We start from the raw sequence: 17,033 nt of genomic DNA on the forward strand, positions 1-17,033 counted from the left end.
TAGTACACTACGGCCACTCTCACATAATCTGAATTTACTTCAGTTACGTGTTGCAGAAATAACTAAATTTTGTAAAGAATGTTTCCCAAATGAATCCCCATCAGCAAACGGTGTAATAAGAGTACCTGCTATGCTAACTAATATATGCCAACCCCACGCGTTACCACGATAGTGTACTATGTCTGTGCAGCGTCGTGGATTGTCACCAATGCAGCTAAGGAGTTGAGGCGTCGTTGTAAATGTAAATTATGGGTTTGCAGAATCAGAGAACCCTTGGAAAACTTGGGGAAGTTTGCACTTCAGGCTGAAACGGCGTATTTATCTTCAATTGAAAAGTACCCAGTAAGTTCGGTATTTGTGAACGCCTAATACAGCCACTGCTATGTACTAGTACCCTCGGTATTTTCGATGGAAATCTGATGTTTATGGTACATTAACAAAGTAAACTTGGAAGAGATGCAGCTTAAGAATTTTTGCATCTGTGAACTCTCGCAACTTCATCCATACGTTAAACCAAAATACAATGGCGCCTCCGTAGCCAGGTGGGCAGCAGCAGTGCGCAGCACACGCTTCTTGATTAGCTCGGGGTTCGAGCCCGTGACCACCCGATGCGGAAGAGGTCATGGAATGACCACCACATTTCCCCGGAGCAATATGGCCTTAGTCGCTAATGCTCCTAAAAACCAACATAACAAACCAAAATACATGAAGATTATTGAAGTTATGTTAAAACAAAGTATGTGTGAATAATACACGTGTCCTCTTTTAATGTCTATCAATTTCTACCGAGTTGCCCCAAATGTCATATTTTATTATTATTATTTTTTAGATAATTTGGTTGTTACTCTATGATTTCATCAAGAATTTGGATGTCCTTGAAAAGTAAATATGTACTTGGATCACTTTTCTTCCACTCACTCCCGCAATCTTGCAAGATAAAGTGGTTGTAAATGCAACTGAATTATTTGAAATCTATGAAAAAATTTAAGAAGATAAAATTCTAACTCAATTGATGTGTGTGTGTTGATAACTGTCCCAATTCTTTAGTTGTGGATGATTCGCCATGTGAGTCATACATTTTTGTGTACAGGGTGATTAAAAAATTTCTTCACATTTAAAATTTAATAACGAAAAATCATTTTTTTTTTGCATAGTACGCAATGTATGTGAGGTTTTTTAAACAATAAAAAATCCGTTTGTAATTTAACTACCAGGGGGCTAAACGATTTTTCAACTCACTTCTGCCTTCATTACAAAAAGAAATGACTCTGGGATTGTGGAATTCTAGAATTTGCTCGTCGTGGTCTCATTCATCGTCTCCAAGAAACAAAAAAAAAGCTAGAAGCTGTATTCCTAACTATACTGATTAAAATACAAAAAAACAAAACAAAAAAAAAGCTTTTCGATATGACCTTATAGTTTCCAGGTTATTAATTTTCGAAAGTGGAAAAGGAGACCCCTAAAAAAAGACATGTATTTTGCTCCCTCCTACATCTGTAACCAAAAAAGAGACAAATAAACACACATTATTAATAAATAATGAAGAAACTGCAAAATGCGTCGCGCTTAGTTGTTTTGTGGTATGTCGAAGTTTTCAAAATAACAATAAATATATTACTTTTAGATCCTTCGTTTTTGCGCTCTGGTTTTTTTTTTTTTTTTGTTTTCTTTATTTTTCTCTGGAATCGGCCCCAGAAGATCCTGGCCCACCTTTTGGCAACACTAGGTGGGGCAGAGTCTCTTTTGAAACAGTACGTGCTCTACTGAAACTAGCCCACCTTCCCATGATGTGGACGATAGCACCAGAAGCATGCTTCTGGGTAGCCAATGACCAGAACATACACATTTCTCACAAACCTACAGCAATCACATTTCTGGCCCTTTTATAGTTGATTCTATTCTTCACAGAGACACTAGGAGGATTTAAACAGACGTTCCAGGTGCCACCCTATACATACAATGTCCACAACCCCACATGCATGCATAGTTTTGACGCGCCTGAGGAAAGCATTCCATTTGTCTTGCCCTGGTCACGGCTTCCATTACTCGCTGCCTTGAATATCTTTGACGATCGAGCGAAAGTTAGAGTTTAAAATTGTCCAGTTTATTTTAAAATTTTCCTGACCCGGTGATAATTTCTGCAAGTAGGGAATCTAAAACACTTGGACCAGCACCTACTTCCAGAGCAATACCATAAACTAGGAAATCAGCTCTGCTCAATGAAGAGTTCTTTTTATTCCACATTAAAAATCAACCGCATTTATGTTTCTGCTTCATGAATGGGACACGTAGTAAAAGAATAGAATGCAAGCAATTTTAAATAAGCTGCTTGATGATTGGAAAGTTCCACTATTGGTTGGAACTGAGAGGGGAACTTTCCTAATGTTTATCCGAGTATCAATTCCCGAAAATATGAAATTTGTTATCATTAGCTCCCTTTCTCAGAATGAAATGGCTTTGCTAAAGTAACCTCTTTATTAAATAAAATCTTCTGATCCATTAAGATGTGGACCCATAGATTTATATAATTCGATGGTCATACGTTTTGCCAACGTTTAAAAGTTGATGTGTAGATCACACTACTTTCCCCTTGGCTATTATATAATAATTTATTTATTATTAAATCAAATTCATTTTTATTTAAAAAAAATAAAACAGATATTTCAAAATGTTTATTTTACCAAAACACTTGTGCATTTGAAGGATTTTACAGTTTAATGAGATTTGTAAGTGATAATTAATCATACTTTATACAAAAACCTGCTTCACTTACTCTTGAAATTAAAATAACATCGTATCTCCTATCCATTATTACATCACCATCTAAAACACTTGGACCCGTCACTACATCCACATTCGATACTTGTTTTGTAACGTGTATTCTGATGACGAAAGTCCCACAGGGTTCTCCGCTTGGTCCTTTATCACCTTTACTATTTTTTCACCACGAAAAAAATGTTGATTATCTTATTCAACATATTGAAACGTACAAATGTACTTTTTATTTTTTCATAATAAATCTGCAAATAAGCATAACAAATCGTCCTGATCCTCTCTCATAGAACACCAAAACAAAATTCATTTTTTATACGATTAAGCATTCATATCACGTCCTCCTTAGTATCAATGAATGTTCTTTTTTTGGTATTCGTTTTAGTCTGATCGATAAAATGCATTGCCGTCTGCTACTTGATCGGAGAGGTCTTGGTTCGATTCCCGTCGGTGACTGGGGGAATTTCTAATGCCCCCTTCGTTGGAGGCTGTAATTAGCTGATCTCAGACGGAAGGGGTAGGGTCTTCCATTAATTATTCCGGTTTTATAAGAATAATTAAAGAGTTGCGGGTTCTTCGGCCCGCAAATCGGCTCTTGAACACCCCTCTACAAACATAATACACTTATAAGGATATATGACCAGGTGGTAGATGACTTTCATCAACCGGTGAAATACCACCACTTTGCTTATTGGAGGCTTGAAGTGGCGAAACCCATGTTTAGTCTCTAGAGCAAAGTTTCCGGCATCCCCTCCCCCCCATACTTCTCCTTCAACCCATGCACTGTACTAAGTACTACAGGTTTTGATACCTTTCGTGTTTGGGGTTCTTATAAAAAAAAAATAATAAAAAAATAAATAAGTTGCGCGTTGGAGTTGCTGATACCAGTATTTATATAGTTTTCATAACAAAGCAGTTTATAAAAGTGGATTACATTTCTTTAATTTTTTTTTATTCGTGCAATTTAAATTTTGAATTAAATTTTAAACTTTAATTTTAAATATACATTATTTGCGCTAATTTTTTCTTGCTTTCATGCGTAAAAATTGATATGCATTTTAATATGTTGCCACTTTAACGGTTGTATCTATCACTTTTTTTTAAAGAAGGGAGCTCTCCTTCAGAAAGAAAGGAAGCTCCATGAAAGGAGCTCTCCTTCACTAGCAGTATTACGGGTTCGTACCGTGCTATCAAAAGCAGGTGAGCAGATGGGTGGAACGTTGTATGCGTGAAATTCAGAGTGAGAGAGTGGGAAAATGGCTAAGTAGTCGGTAAAGGACGACTTGAGTAGCATAGTTGGTATAATCACCGTCCTCCTCCACTCTTGGTAGAAAAGAGCTAAGTTCGAATCCAGTCAATTACGCGAGGAATTTTTATGGGCCCTTTTCAGAAAACGTGGTGGATTAGTCGGTCTCCTGAGAGTAGCTGGGTTTTTCGTTCAGCAAACAGCAAATCGACCAGAGAACACTCGCAGTTTACAAACATACTGTGTGCCGGTATGAATGTTGGTGAAACTGTAAACCTGATCCGCCCTCGCGGGTACCACACTGGATATGATCGCTGTCCTTTCCACACTGGTTGGAAAATGCCGAAGTTCGAATTGCGGTCGATGACACGAGGAAGTTTTATGGGCTTTTTTGCACAGCGTGCCAGAGTTATTCGGTTTTAGGCGAGCTTTTCAAGGTTTTTTCCCGCCGGGATACTTTGGTTTTTCGACCGTCAAACAGACAAATGGATCAAAAAATTCCTGCAATTTACAGACACAGCATACCGTCGTCTCCTAGCCTTAGTTACTTTGGCGGGTTAACACATGCGTAACTCTTCTGGGGCTGTCATATATGTCTGTGTCTTGGGTGTAATCGGGGTTGGTTTATAACCAAAAAACATCGGACCACTGGTGATCGTGTCGATACTGCATGGTGGCAGAAGGGCTACAGTCTGTCAAATAACAACTCAGCACAACAGCAATAATCAACCAGGCATATCAGAATACACAACTCGTCATATCTTTTCATGGATGAGATACCGTAGCCGACGACCGAACCAGCTTCCACTCCTGTCAGCAAAAAAACAAGATGCTATGGTTACAGTGGCTCAGGAACATCAACACTGGACAGCGGAGGATAGGAAAAACGCTTCATGGGCTGACGAATCTCGGTTACTGTTGTTTCAGGAATGAAAGGCGCAGAATATTGCGAAAATATCATGATTCTTGTTTCACTGCCAGGATAGGTTCATGGACCGATTCCGCTAGTTGTGAACAATATAGGCTGGTAGTGATGACTGTGCAGTGGTGTGGGAAGATTTTTTTTTTTTTTTTTTTTTTGATGCATGGTGGATCCTTTAGTACCAGCGGAGCAACATTTGGATGTCACAGGTCATCTGGAAATTGCTTCCGGCCAGGCACTGTTTCGAAGCCTTCATGGCTTCGTGTGTCCATCTGCGAAAGGTGATATTGCGCATTATCCTGTTTGAAAACAGGATAATGCTCAATATCACAAGGCCAGAATTGCGTAGAACAGGTTCCATAAAATGAGAATTCAGCCAACTGCGTTGACTTCTGTACTCATCAGATTTCAGTGTGAACACCTGTGGGAGTAGGTGGAACGAGCTCTTAAAAGCAGAGATCCATAACCCAAATTGCAAAAAATGTGGAATGCATTTGAGTCAACTTGGACCAGCACTCCTGTTGCACGCTTTTGACAGTTTCTTGAGTCTATGCCGCGACGAATCCAAGTCCTTCTGGAGGCTTTCTTTTAAGAGCTTGTTCCATCTACTCCCACAGGTGTTGGAAATAAATCGTAAAAAATATTAATTATTATATAAGTACAATATTTATTGAAGATTAATAATCATTAACATTTGTGAAATAAGTATTTAACAAAATTTTATAAAAAAATATTAATTTCAAACTTTAGCTTTTACTTGTTGTGATTTCACATCTTCGCACGTAATTAAAATTAATTTTATTCAAGTAGAATAGTTTCGTCTTTTTATAATTAATTTCTGAAGTAAATTAAACATTTTCAATGCTAAACTAAACTTTTTTTTCACTTTCAGTGCTAACTAATATTAGTGGAACAAGTAACGAATCTCGAGGGCCGTTTTCTTGCCCTTTTTTGGGAAAACAGCGTTGCTTACTCCCTTAGGTACAGTTGGAGTAAATGGGCTCAGTAATCCGTCCGTTTAATGTCTATTTTGAAGCATAAATGGCATTTCAATTATCAATAATGCTATCTAACCTAATTGGTAAGTTTAGGTTATATTTGGTTATAATTTACAGAGAGAGAGAGAGAGAGAGAGAGAGAGAGAGAGAGAGAGAGAGAGAGAGAGAGAGTAGAATAAGTGGTTATGCAAACAGTAGCAGATTTTCCAACCAGTAGTGATCATGACATTGGACACTACAGTTTCACTCTCTTATTAAACGAGAAGGGAGGAGGCAGCTTTAAAGTCCATTTTACTGCGATTTTTCTTTTCTTAAAAATTACTTTCAGAGTTTAGGATTTTTAGCATTAATTTTCTTTTAATTTGAAAATCAAAATATTTTTCTTTAAATAAAGCTTCTTCATTTTTTTTTTTGTCTGTTGTTACGGGATGAAAAATCTCAGTTCCCTGTGGATGTAATCAGGCTTTCTTTAGTTTCCTGTATTATTGATAATAAAACAGGAAACTAAAGTCAATATTTTGACCATCTTCGAGGCATTTGCAATCTTTAAATATGGGGGGCATTGAATGGGTCCCTTCCATTAAAAAAAACAGGATTTTTAAACTTACAGCTACCTCTTTTGGAGTTAGCCATGTTTCCATGATAACCATGACAGGATTTATGTACTATATATACACTCTCCCTCAACTTGTATTGGAACTGAGAGAAAAGAAGATTCAGGCAAGTACAAGTTAATATCGGGTTTGACCTTTCTTTTGTCCGGTCCTCAGTGTGACCTGTGGAATAGGCCTTTTTTTTTTGTGTAAAATTGTGTGTCATGCGTGATGGATGTGCTAATGGTTCATAGAATCTAGTGGATAAGCATTGAGGTATTTAGGTTTCATTTAAAAACAAAAATAGGAAAACAGTTCATTTTGTGGGGGGGGGGGTGTTATGAAGTGAGTGTAGACGGACAAAAAAAGAGGCAGATTATGAACAAAGAGCTTTATTGTAATGACAGCACCTTGAACCACACAACACACAGCTATGTTACAGACATCTTAATAAATAGACTATCAGTGTGTACCACATCCTTGCACATCGCGCTAGGAAGATCGCTTCACCGACTTGCTGGGGTTTCTAGGGTGAGGAGGCGGGTCGTGCATACCCGTGATCACACACCTACACTGTCGCCTAATTAGAGGGCGCTGTCCAGCGAGGTGCCATTACAATATCGCCAAAAATAAAAAAAAAAAAACTGGGGCGCAACAGCACAAAATGAGGTACGGACTAATGCAGAGTCGATTTCAGATTGATTTGATTGATTGGAGTGTCGGACTTCGAAGGAACGATTCAGCGCCTCCTTATCGACAACCAATTGGCTCCTGGGAAACCCTCCAGAAGTTCTTTTATTGGAAAAGTTATCCGCGAGAAGGCTTCCAGCGTCAAGTTTTCTCGACGGACAGATTGTAATGTCTTCACGTGACTTCTGTCTCCTTCTTCAACCGCTAGGTGTCACTTGTGGGAGAGAAGTATGAAGTCGGTGGATGAACTTAGAGCGATTGTTGGGGGTGTTCATATTTGCGGATGTTTTCGCCTAACAGTTGCCTAGTTACCATAACTCCTCCCCTCTGGGTCTCGACGCCCTAGGGGATATAAAATAAACAAAACCTGTTCGAATGATTATTAGAATTGGGCGGTAAATAAAACCCTATTTTTTAAAGCCAAATGTTTGGACTCGTATAGAGTTCCATTCTTTTAGGATGTTAACTTGACACAAATACACAAGACTTGTTTTGTGCGGCTTTTGGCAAGCCAACGGCGATAGAAAAAAGAAATCTGTGGGGGGGGGTGAAGAAGGCGTCGCAGGAGCGACATAAAGGCGCATTTTGTTGAGATCTCGGCTAAGGATATATTAGTCGCGAGATTCGAGCTCGTTTTTAGATTTATTACTTCGTGCGAAAATCAACCTGGGAAATGGGATCAAACAGACCTTTACGAGTTTGTAACCGGAGAAATCTCCGCGGACAATGGCGGCTATTTATTTGAAAGGAGACTGCTCGGCACTTGCGTCGAGTGTGCCAAAAAAAAGTCCCCGAAACAGAAATGGCTGCTAAACGAACGTCCTTCGCCCAACTTATCAAAATACCATTACGAAAGTAGACCTCAAAAGAAAAAAATATTATTTATTACCTGGGATAGAAAACGACCGACAGGGGGCACTCGGGCGTTTATTATAGGCGATTGGACGTTGGTTCGATGAAACAATTTCGGTTGGGGGAGAGTCGCTGCCTTCGGAAGCTTAATTAGCGAAATAAAATTTTTCAGTCGGAACTCGGTGAAGGATTTCCGTCTTGCGAACTGCCGAATGACCTTTTGTGTTGCTTATCAGCGGGATTGTGTGACGGAGCGGGCCCACTTAACATCGGGAGTTTCGTGAATTGCTGGAAGACAGAGAATAAGTCAAAGTAATCGCGCCGACAACAGCGCGAGATATTTATCGTCCCCCCGGTGTTTGAGCGGCGCACACAGTCCGCTCGATGTGCGGACAAAAGTCGATACCGCCTGACCTAGGTAACTCCCGCCCGTCCGTCGTTTCTACGGAGCCCACTTGTACATTTTTATCAAATTAATTGTTGATTTAGTAATGCCGCGTCTAGGGAGGCGCACATCGAGGTCATGCGGCTCGTACAAGACGCCAGCGAGCACCCTTGATGCGATTAGAGCTGCCCTGCACGGGAGAACAGCGGATACCTCGAGACGGAGAAGTTAAAAGCTCTTAATTCTTCGCTGTGTGTGTGTCTCTCTCTCTGTAATCAGGGCCCTTATCCGAGGGCTCCTTTCTCTCACGCAATGAAACCTGCACGCGCAAACAGAGCGTTTTACTTCCACTGGAAGACGGCGCTTCTAAGAGCTCGCAAAGATTTTTTTTTTTTTTTTGTCTTTTGGTTCCGACTGTAATCTCCCGAGGGACAGAAACACAACCCCCTAATCGCCTCGCTACCGGATCACCCGCGTGTGTGAACGTGCCTCGAAAAGAGTGACGCAAAATATAGGGGAGTAGTTAAAAGAGAAATTAAATGATTCGAAATAAAATAAAAAGCCACGGTAAAACTGAAATAACCCACCAGATGGCACTAGTGACGGCGGTGACGCATTACAAGAAAGCAGAAGTTCACTGCGCGGTGACCGCGGGCAAAAGTTGTATAAATGCGCCATTAATACAAGTTCACCGGATTATCTTCTGTCGAATTACGATTTGCTAATAAATCACGTGGCTGTTTTGGTAACGAGGCCCCTTTAGGCTGTCTGAGGTCAACGTGTGTATATGCCCGTGCGTGTGTGTGTGAATGAAAACCAAGCGAAAGCCATTTTCTGCTACTTGGATGGGGTTGTCTTTATTTTCGTTTGGGTGGGGTTGGGTGTGGGTTTCTCTTCTACCACACGTGACTTAGGAACCTAAATGTGTGAACCCGGCTCGGGGACCTTTCTGTTGCGTTCCTCTAGGTGGAGAGAACACGCGCAGCCGGATTGTAATCGACGCTATCAAACGGAGAATCGGTTTAAGCTACGGTACTGTACTGATTGGGAGGTCAAAGGTTATACTACGCGGAATCAGTCCACATAGTGACGACTCTATCGACTACAAAGGGACTCACGATCTACTTTCTACGCATACACACAGACGCACGCACACACACACACACACACACACACTGAAGCACGCACACTGTCTTTGGTATGGGGCCTGTACAATCGTGTTTCTGTACACCATGTTGTCTAGCAGGGTCGGGCGAACTTCGCTGTGTCCTCGACGAGAGGCGTGTTCGGCTGCTTTTCATCTGTACCTTCGTCGTCCAAAGAGGAACCCGGGAGGTCAACGCGGAGATGTCCTATCGCAAGACGGGTCGCCGTTTTGACTGAAAGTTCATTTTCACAGTAGCGTTCGTCAATTACTTCTCGGTGAGCCTCGTGAGGGTCTCTGCGGCCAGCTGTTCCTGCTGCCGCTCCAGTCCGTTCACCATATTTTCGATGTTTTTCAGTTCACTACTCGACGATGCGGACGATGGTCCCACTGACCCGTCCGAGCTGCTACCGTCCGACGCCGGAGACGGCGCGCATTTGATCACTGGGGAGCTGTGGTTGTGGATGGCGGTGGCCGAAGCACTGTCGTAGGGGGAGGTGGACAGAGTGGACCTGATGTCCGGGGCAGTGGCGGTGCACAGGGGGGCGGATGTGGTCACCATCGTGGTGTTGGTCAGCGGCAGCGGGTACGGGGAGAAGCGATGGCTCTTCAGTTTTTCCCCGAGCGAGGTCACTCCGGAGTTGGCCGCGCTCGCTGTGTCGTTGCTGGACACCCCGCTGGGTCCCATGTTCAGTCCGTGAGCGATCCCTGAGTATCCGTGGGCCAACATCGGGTGACTAGCCGCAAACGCCAGTTGGGCGTTCAGTAGGAAGTTGTGCCCCATCGCCAGGGTGGCCGCACTGTTGGCCGACGACCCCATGGCACTCTGGGCGAAGTGGGATGCGGAGAAAGGTGAGGACCCGGCAGCGGAGGTGAACAGAGACAGCGGCAAGGAATGTGAGGGACCAGACGATGACGTGCCGGGCATGAACAGCTGCGAGAGGGGAAGGTGGCCCAGTCCTCCGGTGTACAGGGTCGGAGGGTAGAGGTACGGCAGCAGGTGAGGGTGAGGTAGAACGGGGCCCACGGTCACATTCGGCTGCCCTCCGAGTTTCGGACCGCTCGCACTTTCTTGGCGGGAATCTCCTCCTGCGGCGTCCGCGGCGCTCCTGTTGTGTCCGTTCTGCTCCGTCGCTATGGCCGAAGATCTTTCGAGGCGTTCGTCGCCGCTGTCCAGTTTTTCTTCTCGAGATTCGGTGCCGTTGCAGCTTCCTCCATTCCTCTGGTCTTCTCGGGGGATGTTTTCTGGGTGGGTTAGAAAAAGCACAGTTAGTAATTTGCGGAAAAACAAGAGAAGAAATCAAAATGCATTAACTCTTAATTCTTAGAACAATAAAGGCAGCACTTCACGCTTTAAAGCAATCGCGCTTCATGATTTTCTTCCGAGACAGCAAGCAGAACTAAGACGGACAGCAAACCCTTACCAATAGGCGCACTACACCACTGCAGCTGGAGCGGAGAATATTTCATTTCAGAGAATATTCTCCGCTCAGAACACAGAACAGTTTGGGGCGAGGAGGAAGTGATTTCCGGACAGAGGACGAGAAAGGGGAGAGGAGAAGGAGAATGAAAGACATACCATCTTTTTCGCAAGCCAGAGAGGCCACCCCAGTTTGGAGGTCCGCAGTGCCCCCGACGTCCACTTTCTCCTCTTCGTCACTGGAGTCGTCTCCGAGCTCCATCCCCGATGTGGAAGTGTTCGGAGCAGTGGGATTGGAGGAAGCTGCGGGGAGATGCTGGTGAGGTTGCTGAAGAGGCTGCTGCTGCTGGGACATCAGGAGAGCTTGTCGCCTGCGTGGAAACAGAATCACACGTCAGTTCACCACTGCCCTGGCACATCCCTCGCTGTGAGGGCAATCACAACGAGGGCAAACTCGATTTAAACAAAACAAACGAAATAAGTATTAATAGAAATCATAATTATTGCTTACATAATCGGGCCTCATCGCGGCCATCGTAGATTTTTATCAGCGACTATGTCCGCCCCACTAATTATTTCCAGCCCAACTCCATTTTTAATAAAATTCGACATTTACATCTAAGAAGCGTGGCCCCAGTGGATTCAATTATGCTCAATGATATTCCTCATTTCATAAAAACAAAAAATAAACTACGCGATGCTACACTGGGCACGAGAATACCAGTTTTATTGTATTCTTCTTGTACTGCATTCTTCTTATAACTGGTTGCAATAAGAAGAATTTTATGGCTACTGGTTATTATAAGAAGAAATGAGGCACACTAATGTCTTTTTTACCACATAAGAAAACCTAAACCATAAGAATTTTATATTTTCAGAAATATTATGCCAACCATCTCTAAATATATATATATATATATATATTCATATTGCATAATATTTTAAATTCAACTTAAACGACAATAAAAAAAAAAAACTGCTCACATTATTAAGAAAAATGAAGTACAGTATTTCTTAATTAATATCAAGAAAAGAATTCAGTGGAAAAAATGGCTAAATGACAAGGAACCGGGCATTTTCTGTAACTGCCAGAAAAATAAAGGAAAATTTCTGAATCACTCATTTATTCGGTACTAAAGAGTATCAATCAGATTCCGTTTCAGACATAACGTGCAATGACTTTGAACTCGTCTGGACTATGAACCTCAATCTCGGTTGCGAGCAATCCATTCCAACGATCTATAATACGCTACCAGAAAGTAAAAAAGTGGTACTCTCAGACTCCATTGAACCTTCTCCCATGCTGGTGGAGAGTCTGAGACCCCCATTGAATCTTCTCCCATACTGGTGGACTCTCAGACCCCATCACAGATCTGACAGACCTGTGATGGGGTCTGAGATGATTCAATTTTATTTCATAAAGTTTTACGTGTCATAAAGGTAACATATAGCATAAAGCACTTATATTATGTTGAGTTTGCTTAAACCATCTTAGAAATATTCCTGGTTTTATACTCTAAATTTTTATATTCTAACATTTTAATAAAGACTTTTTAATAAGCGCAATGCGAAATGTTTGAAGTATTTTACACGAATTTTATTTGGTGATTATAATAAACACCTGATTACTCGCAGTGTTTGGAATGATGAGAAAAATCTTTTTAAAACTTTTGAAAATTGAAAAAAAAAAAAAATGAAGTTGAACGAAATACTCCGTTTTCAACGAGACTATTTCTGTGGGATATTTGGGAAAATGTTTCTAAGAGCTAGAAAAATGCTTGTAGGACAGCCAAATCTGAGCCCCAGAAGAGTGGACAGAAATCTCACAAGATTAGTAATGGCACGAAAAATATTTCTTCTTTTGCTATCTGAAGAAACCAGATTAATGATATTTTTCTTACCAGATTCCACGATTTTTGAGAAGTATAGGAAACTTATAACTACTTTCAGTTCAATTCCTTTTGAATGCGGAGGATTAGTGCCTTCTGTCAGATTTTTATTTCTTCTGTTTTCACATTTTTTTGTCCACAAAATATTTCGATTGAAATACACAGGTTCGCTTTCCAGGTTACCTTTGTAATTTAACTAAGAAAACTGAAATTGAAGAAACATCTTCTTTGCTATTAACAAGTTCCTCTGAAGAGGATTCCAACTTCTTCTGGTGGTAATCTTTATAAACAAAACTTTTATCTTCAGAAGATAATCTTTTATCACCATTTTCATCTAGAAAGGATTCTTCTTGCAAGCAGCAAATTTCCACGATACATCGGCGTAATTAGTAAGAATAAAAGAGAAAAATCAAAATTATTTCTTTTACGCCTCAAAAATATTTATTGAAAAATAAAAAAAAATGTCATTACTTCCAAAAAGAAAGGCCCAGAATACTAACAATTACACGTTGGTGGGATACGAGGGGTTTCCTACTGCCTCTGACATCGCAAAATAAAGGCTTCAAAACCTCAAAGTACATTGACTTCTTAAGCTTCAGAATTAAGCTTGAAAAACCCAACTTTACGATGGGGTGGAAACCATGGTACTCTTGCCTGAGACCGAATAACACAGCCATGAAAAAAAAAATTTTCCACTCGGTGTGCTATCTATTTGTTTGTTATTTGTTTTTTTTTTTTTTAGGAGCGTTAGCAACTAAGGCCATATTGCTCCGGGGATATGCGGTGGTCATTCCCTGACCTTTCCGCATTCTCCGTATTTGGTGGGCACGGGCTCGAACCCCGGTCTAATCAAGAAGCGTGTGCTACGCACTGCTGCTCCTGCCCACCTGGCTACGGAGGCGCCGAGGTGTGCTATCTAAAACACTGATATACCATATACCTCATCAGCACAATTCAGTCAATATGATGCTACCATATGAAATGTGGTAGCATCATATTGACTGAATTGTGCTGAAGTGCTACCACCTCATCAGTCAATATAATGCTGCCATATGAAATAATACCATTATTAACAAATTACATATTTCTTGGTAATTAAGTCAAAGCTCCAGTCCATTTCAGGCAGCCTACCCTTAATTAAATTACTTAAATAATATTAAATTTAATTAGGTTACATTAATTAAATAAGAAAATTCAATTTTCACGTTTGAATTCTCTTTTTAATGCGTTAATAGTGTCGATAATGAAATGCTGACATCATTAAAAGAAGTTTCTAGAATTGGGGAATGTTTCTTGGTCTATAAGCGCATTGCTGTACTGTCTGAAGCAGGTCACATACACGCAATTGCAGATCAAAAATGGCACAGACCGTTGGATCACATGACCGTGACGTCATTCGCATGGCTGACAATGCCACATGTCTCTAGGAAGTCTTTGAAAACATTCTGGAAGATCGTTGGTCGAGTGCGCTTCTAGAGTGTGTACCATCGACTCTTCAGTTCCATCGCGGACCCTGATTTGTGCTGAGTGAATAGCCCCCATGGGGGGGGACTCTGGAAGGATCATTTATTGCTGTCTGGAGGGGGGAACACACAGAGACACAAGAGCAGAACAAATAGACAAAGTTCCCTTAATGCCAACCGTCTCGCTTCAGGGGGAGGTAGCATCGACCGTGCTTTCTTTTCCCCACTCAGCCCTCTTCCAATGGATGTGACTTAGCGAAAATGCTGCACCAAATCCCTCAGAAACCGCGTCTGTATTTTTGTATCGCCTGCCTGAAAAAACTGATTTACTCAAATGTAGATCGGCGTTAATTGGATAAATCGAAATTCTGATAAATACTGAAATGTTATTTATTTCGGTACTGACATAGCTTTAAAAAGCAGTTTCGCTTTGTTGATGCTCGTCAGAGAGTGCAGAAATACTAGAATATTTCCTATCACAGATTAATTATCGAAGGTCTTTTCTTTCTCCTCTTTCTTTCAGCAAGGGCGTGCTGGAGTACAACCCAATACAACGCACGTTCATCATAAGCACATAAACTATAAAAATCAAATTAAAAAAAAAAAAAAAAAGGCTGGAGATACTGTGCGCAGCGCACCCTGTAATTACCAATTACAGTGTTTTTTTATTTGTAAATAATTTATTGCATCAAAGTATAAAATACAAAAGTAAGTGACACTGACATCGGAGTCATATTCTTCAGATTAAATCTAAACACGGGAGGAAGATACACATCCTCTGAGCTGCCACGCCTTATAAAAGGTCAGTGAAAGTAGTTCGATGTGCCGCAGGTTCTATTAATGCAGGAATATGATCAGTGACGCATTTGGAGCACTTCTGTTCTTTGGAACAACTTCCTTCACATCTATTTCCCATTACCATCTACAGAAACTCAAGTGTAATGCCACCAAGTATCTTCTGTCTTTACAGCCTACAACCATTCACGTACTAAATTCTATAGGTTCTAATTCAATTTGTGTTGGGGGGTTTTCATAGGAAAAAAAAAATAATAAATATATATATATATACATACATATATATTTTTTTTTTTTACAAAGAATCCAGTAAGATTCTTTCCTTTATGCAAACCCAGAAGGGTTCGGTAAGCGAATATGCACAAAACAAAGAGGGATTCCTTGTGGTTTCCTGTCATGTATGATGGACGCATCCTATGGATATTGCAAGAGGGAAAATGATGATATTAGGAAGGAGGGGGATGGAGTTTTCCGTAACATAAAGGCACATTTAGCCAATGTTGCTCTGCGTGTCATCTGTGTGCTGTGTCACCACTGCATCGTCTCATTGTATCACCGAACACACTCCAGATGGCGCTACTTTCCCACCAGTCGAACTTCGCCAACATTCCCTACGGCTAAAGCCCGCGTGCGTGGTCTCTTAACTCGCTGTGGTCATCCTCCCTCGAGATGAAAAACATGCTTTTTATGAGGCTTGCGCGCTAGTGTGTGCACGCACGCACACCTCTTCTCTGAGACCGGTTCTGGTATTCAGTGTCTTGTGTTTTTCGTTCTTCTTTGGTTAAACTCTGATGAGAGAAGGAGTGGGGTGGGGTTGGGTTGGGTTGGGTCGGTGTGGTTTGGGAGAGAAAGAATGAACGAAAGATTTTTTTTTTTTTTAATACTTACTTCTTCTCTCTCTTGCCTGCTCCTGTGTCCCGAAATCCTTTCGCGAAGGGGTTGTTATCGATCTTCAGTTGGGTGATCTGCGGAAGAGACAGAAAAAGTCAATTTTAAAACTGAATTATAAAATCCGAGAATTTGAGAGCTACCTGGATTGCATCGGGCTCCGTATTAATGCACAGAAGTCTGCCCAAATGACCATAAGTTACAAGCAGAATAAAAATGACATCTCAATCTCTGTGAACGGGTCTAGTGTGGAAAAAGTGCACTCTCACCTGGACCTGGGTCTTAAGTGGGATGACAGACTCACCTTTGCTCAACACTTCGCCCATATGAAGACAAAAATATTCGCCGCTTTATGGGCTACTAGGCAGGAACTGGTAGGAATTAGGGATCCTCAGCTAGCGACCAAGTACATTTTAATGTGTGTCCTGCCAATTGCAATGTATACCTCGCAAATCTGGTCTTCAGCTCCAGATTCACATTATAAGTCCGTCCTTGGGATCGAGTACTGGTTCTTGCGATGGCTTAACAGAGTTGCTGGCCACCCTTTTACTATCTCAAGGGCCATTCTCTACTCAAACCTTAACATCACACCCTGGATGCAGCGGACAATTAACAGGAACATACACACTCTCGCACAAATGCTCACAGGCAGAGTGGATGCTCCAGTCCTGGATAATATTCTAGTTAAACCGCGTGCCACTGCTAGACGTTGCGGAGAACTAAATAATCCACTGCGTTCAGTCCTGAACAATCTTAGTAGCCTGCAAAGATTCTTCCCATCAAATGCAGCGAGAATATTTAACTCACTACAGATAGATGCCGAAAAACTGTGTGAGGATGCAACATACCGGAAAGAGATCTTCCAGGATTCGTACAGGCTTACTGAAATATGAATCGGCTGCAAAGTACTAAAGAATTGTGAATAAAAGTGAAGCTTTCTGCTTTAAGAACAATAATCTGTTGACTGTAAAAATAT

The 17,033-nt window shown here is 41.4% G+C and overlaps 1 protein-coding gene across 2 annotated transcripts in view; it reads right to left on the reverse strand.

Annotated features, from left to right (window-relative positions):
• Positions 1-6,933: 6,933 nt before the first annotated feature.
• Positions 6,934-17,033, reverse strand: part of LOC150085139 (uncharacterized) — a 111,212-nt gene continuing 101,112 nt past the window's right edge. For both annotated transcript variants that reach the window (XM_090373890.1, XM_090373891.1), the window contains 3 exons: positions 16,058-16,134; positions 11,182-11,393; positions 6,934-10,847 (listed from right to left, as the gene is read on the reverse strand). In XM_090373890.1, the coding sequence (XP_090230016.1) occupies positions 9,871-10,847; positions 11,182-11,393; positions 16,058-16,134 (1,266 nt within the window). In that variant the 3' untranslated portion in view covers positions 6,934-9,870. The remainder of the gene's footprint in view (positions 10,848-11,181; positions 11,394-16,057; positions 16,135-17,033) is intronic.

The sequence above is a fragment of the Mastigoproctus giganteus genome, chromosome 5, assembly GCF_048544385.1.
Source record: "Mastigoproctus giganteus isolate SK-2022 chromosome 5, ASM4854438v1, whole genome shotgun sequence".
NCBI classification, from domain to species: domain Eukaryota; kingdom Metazoa; phylum Arthropoda; class Arachnida; order Uropygi; family Thelyphonidae; genus Mastigoproctus; species Mastigoproctus giganteus.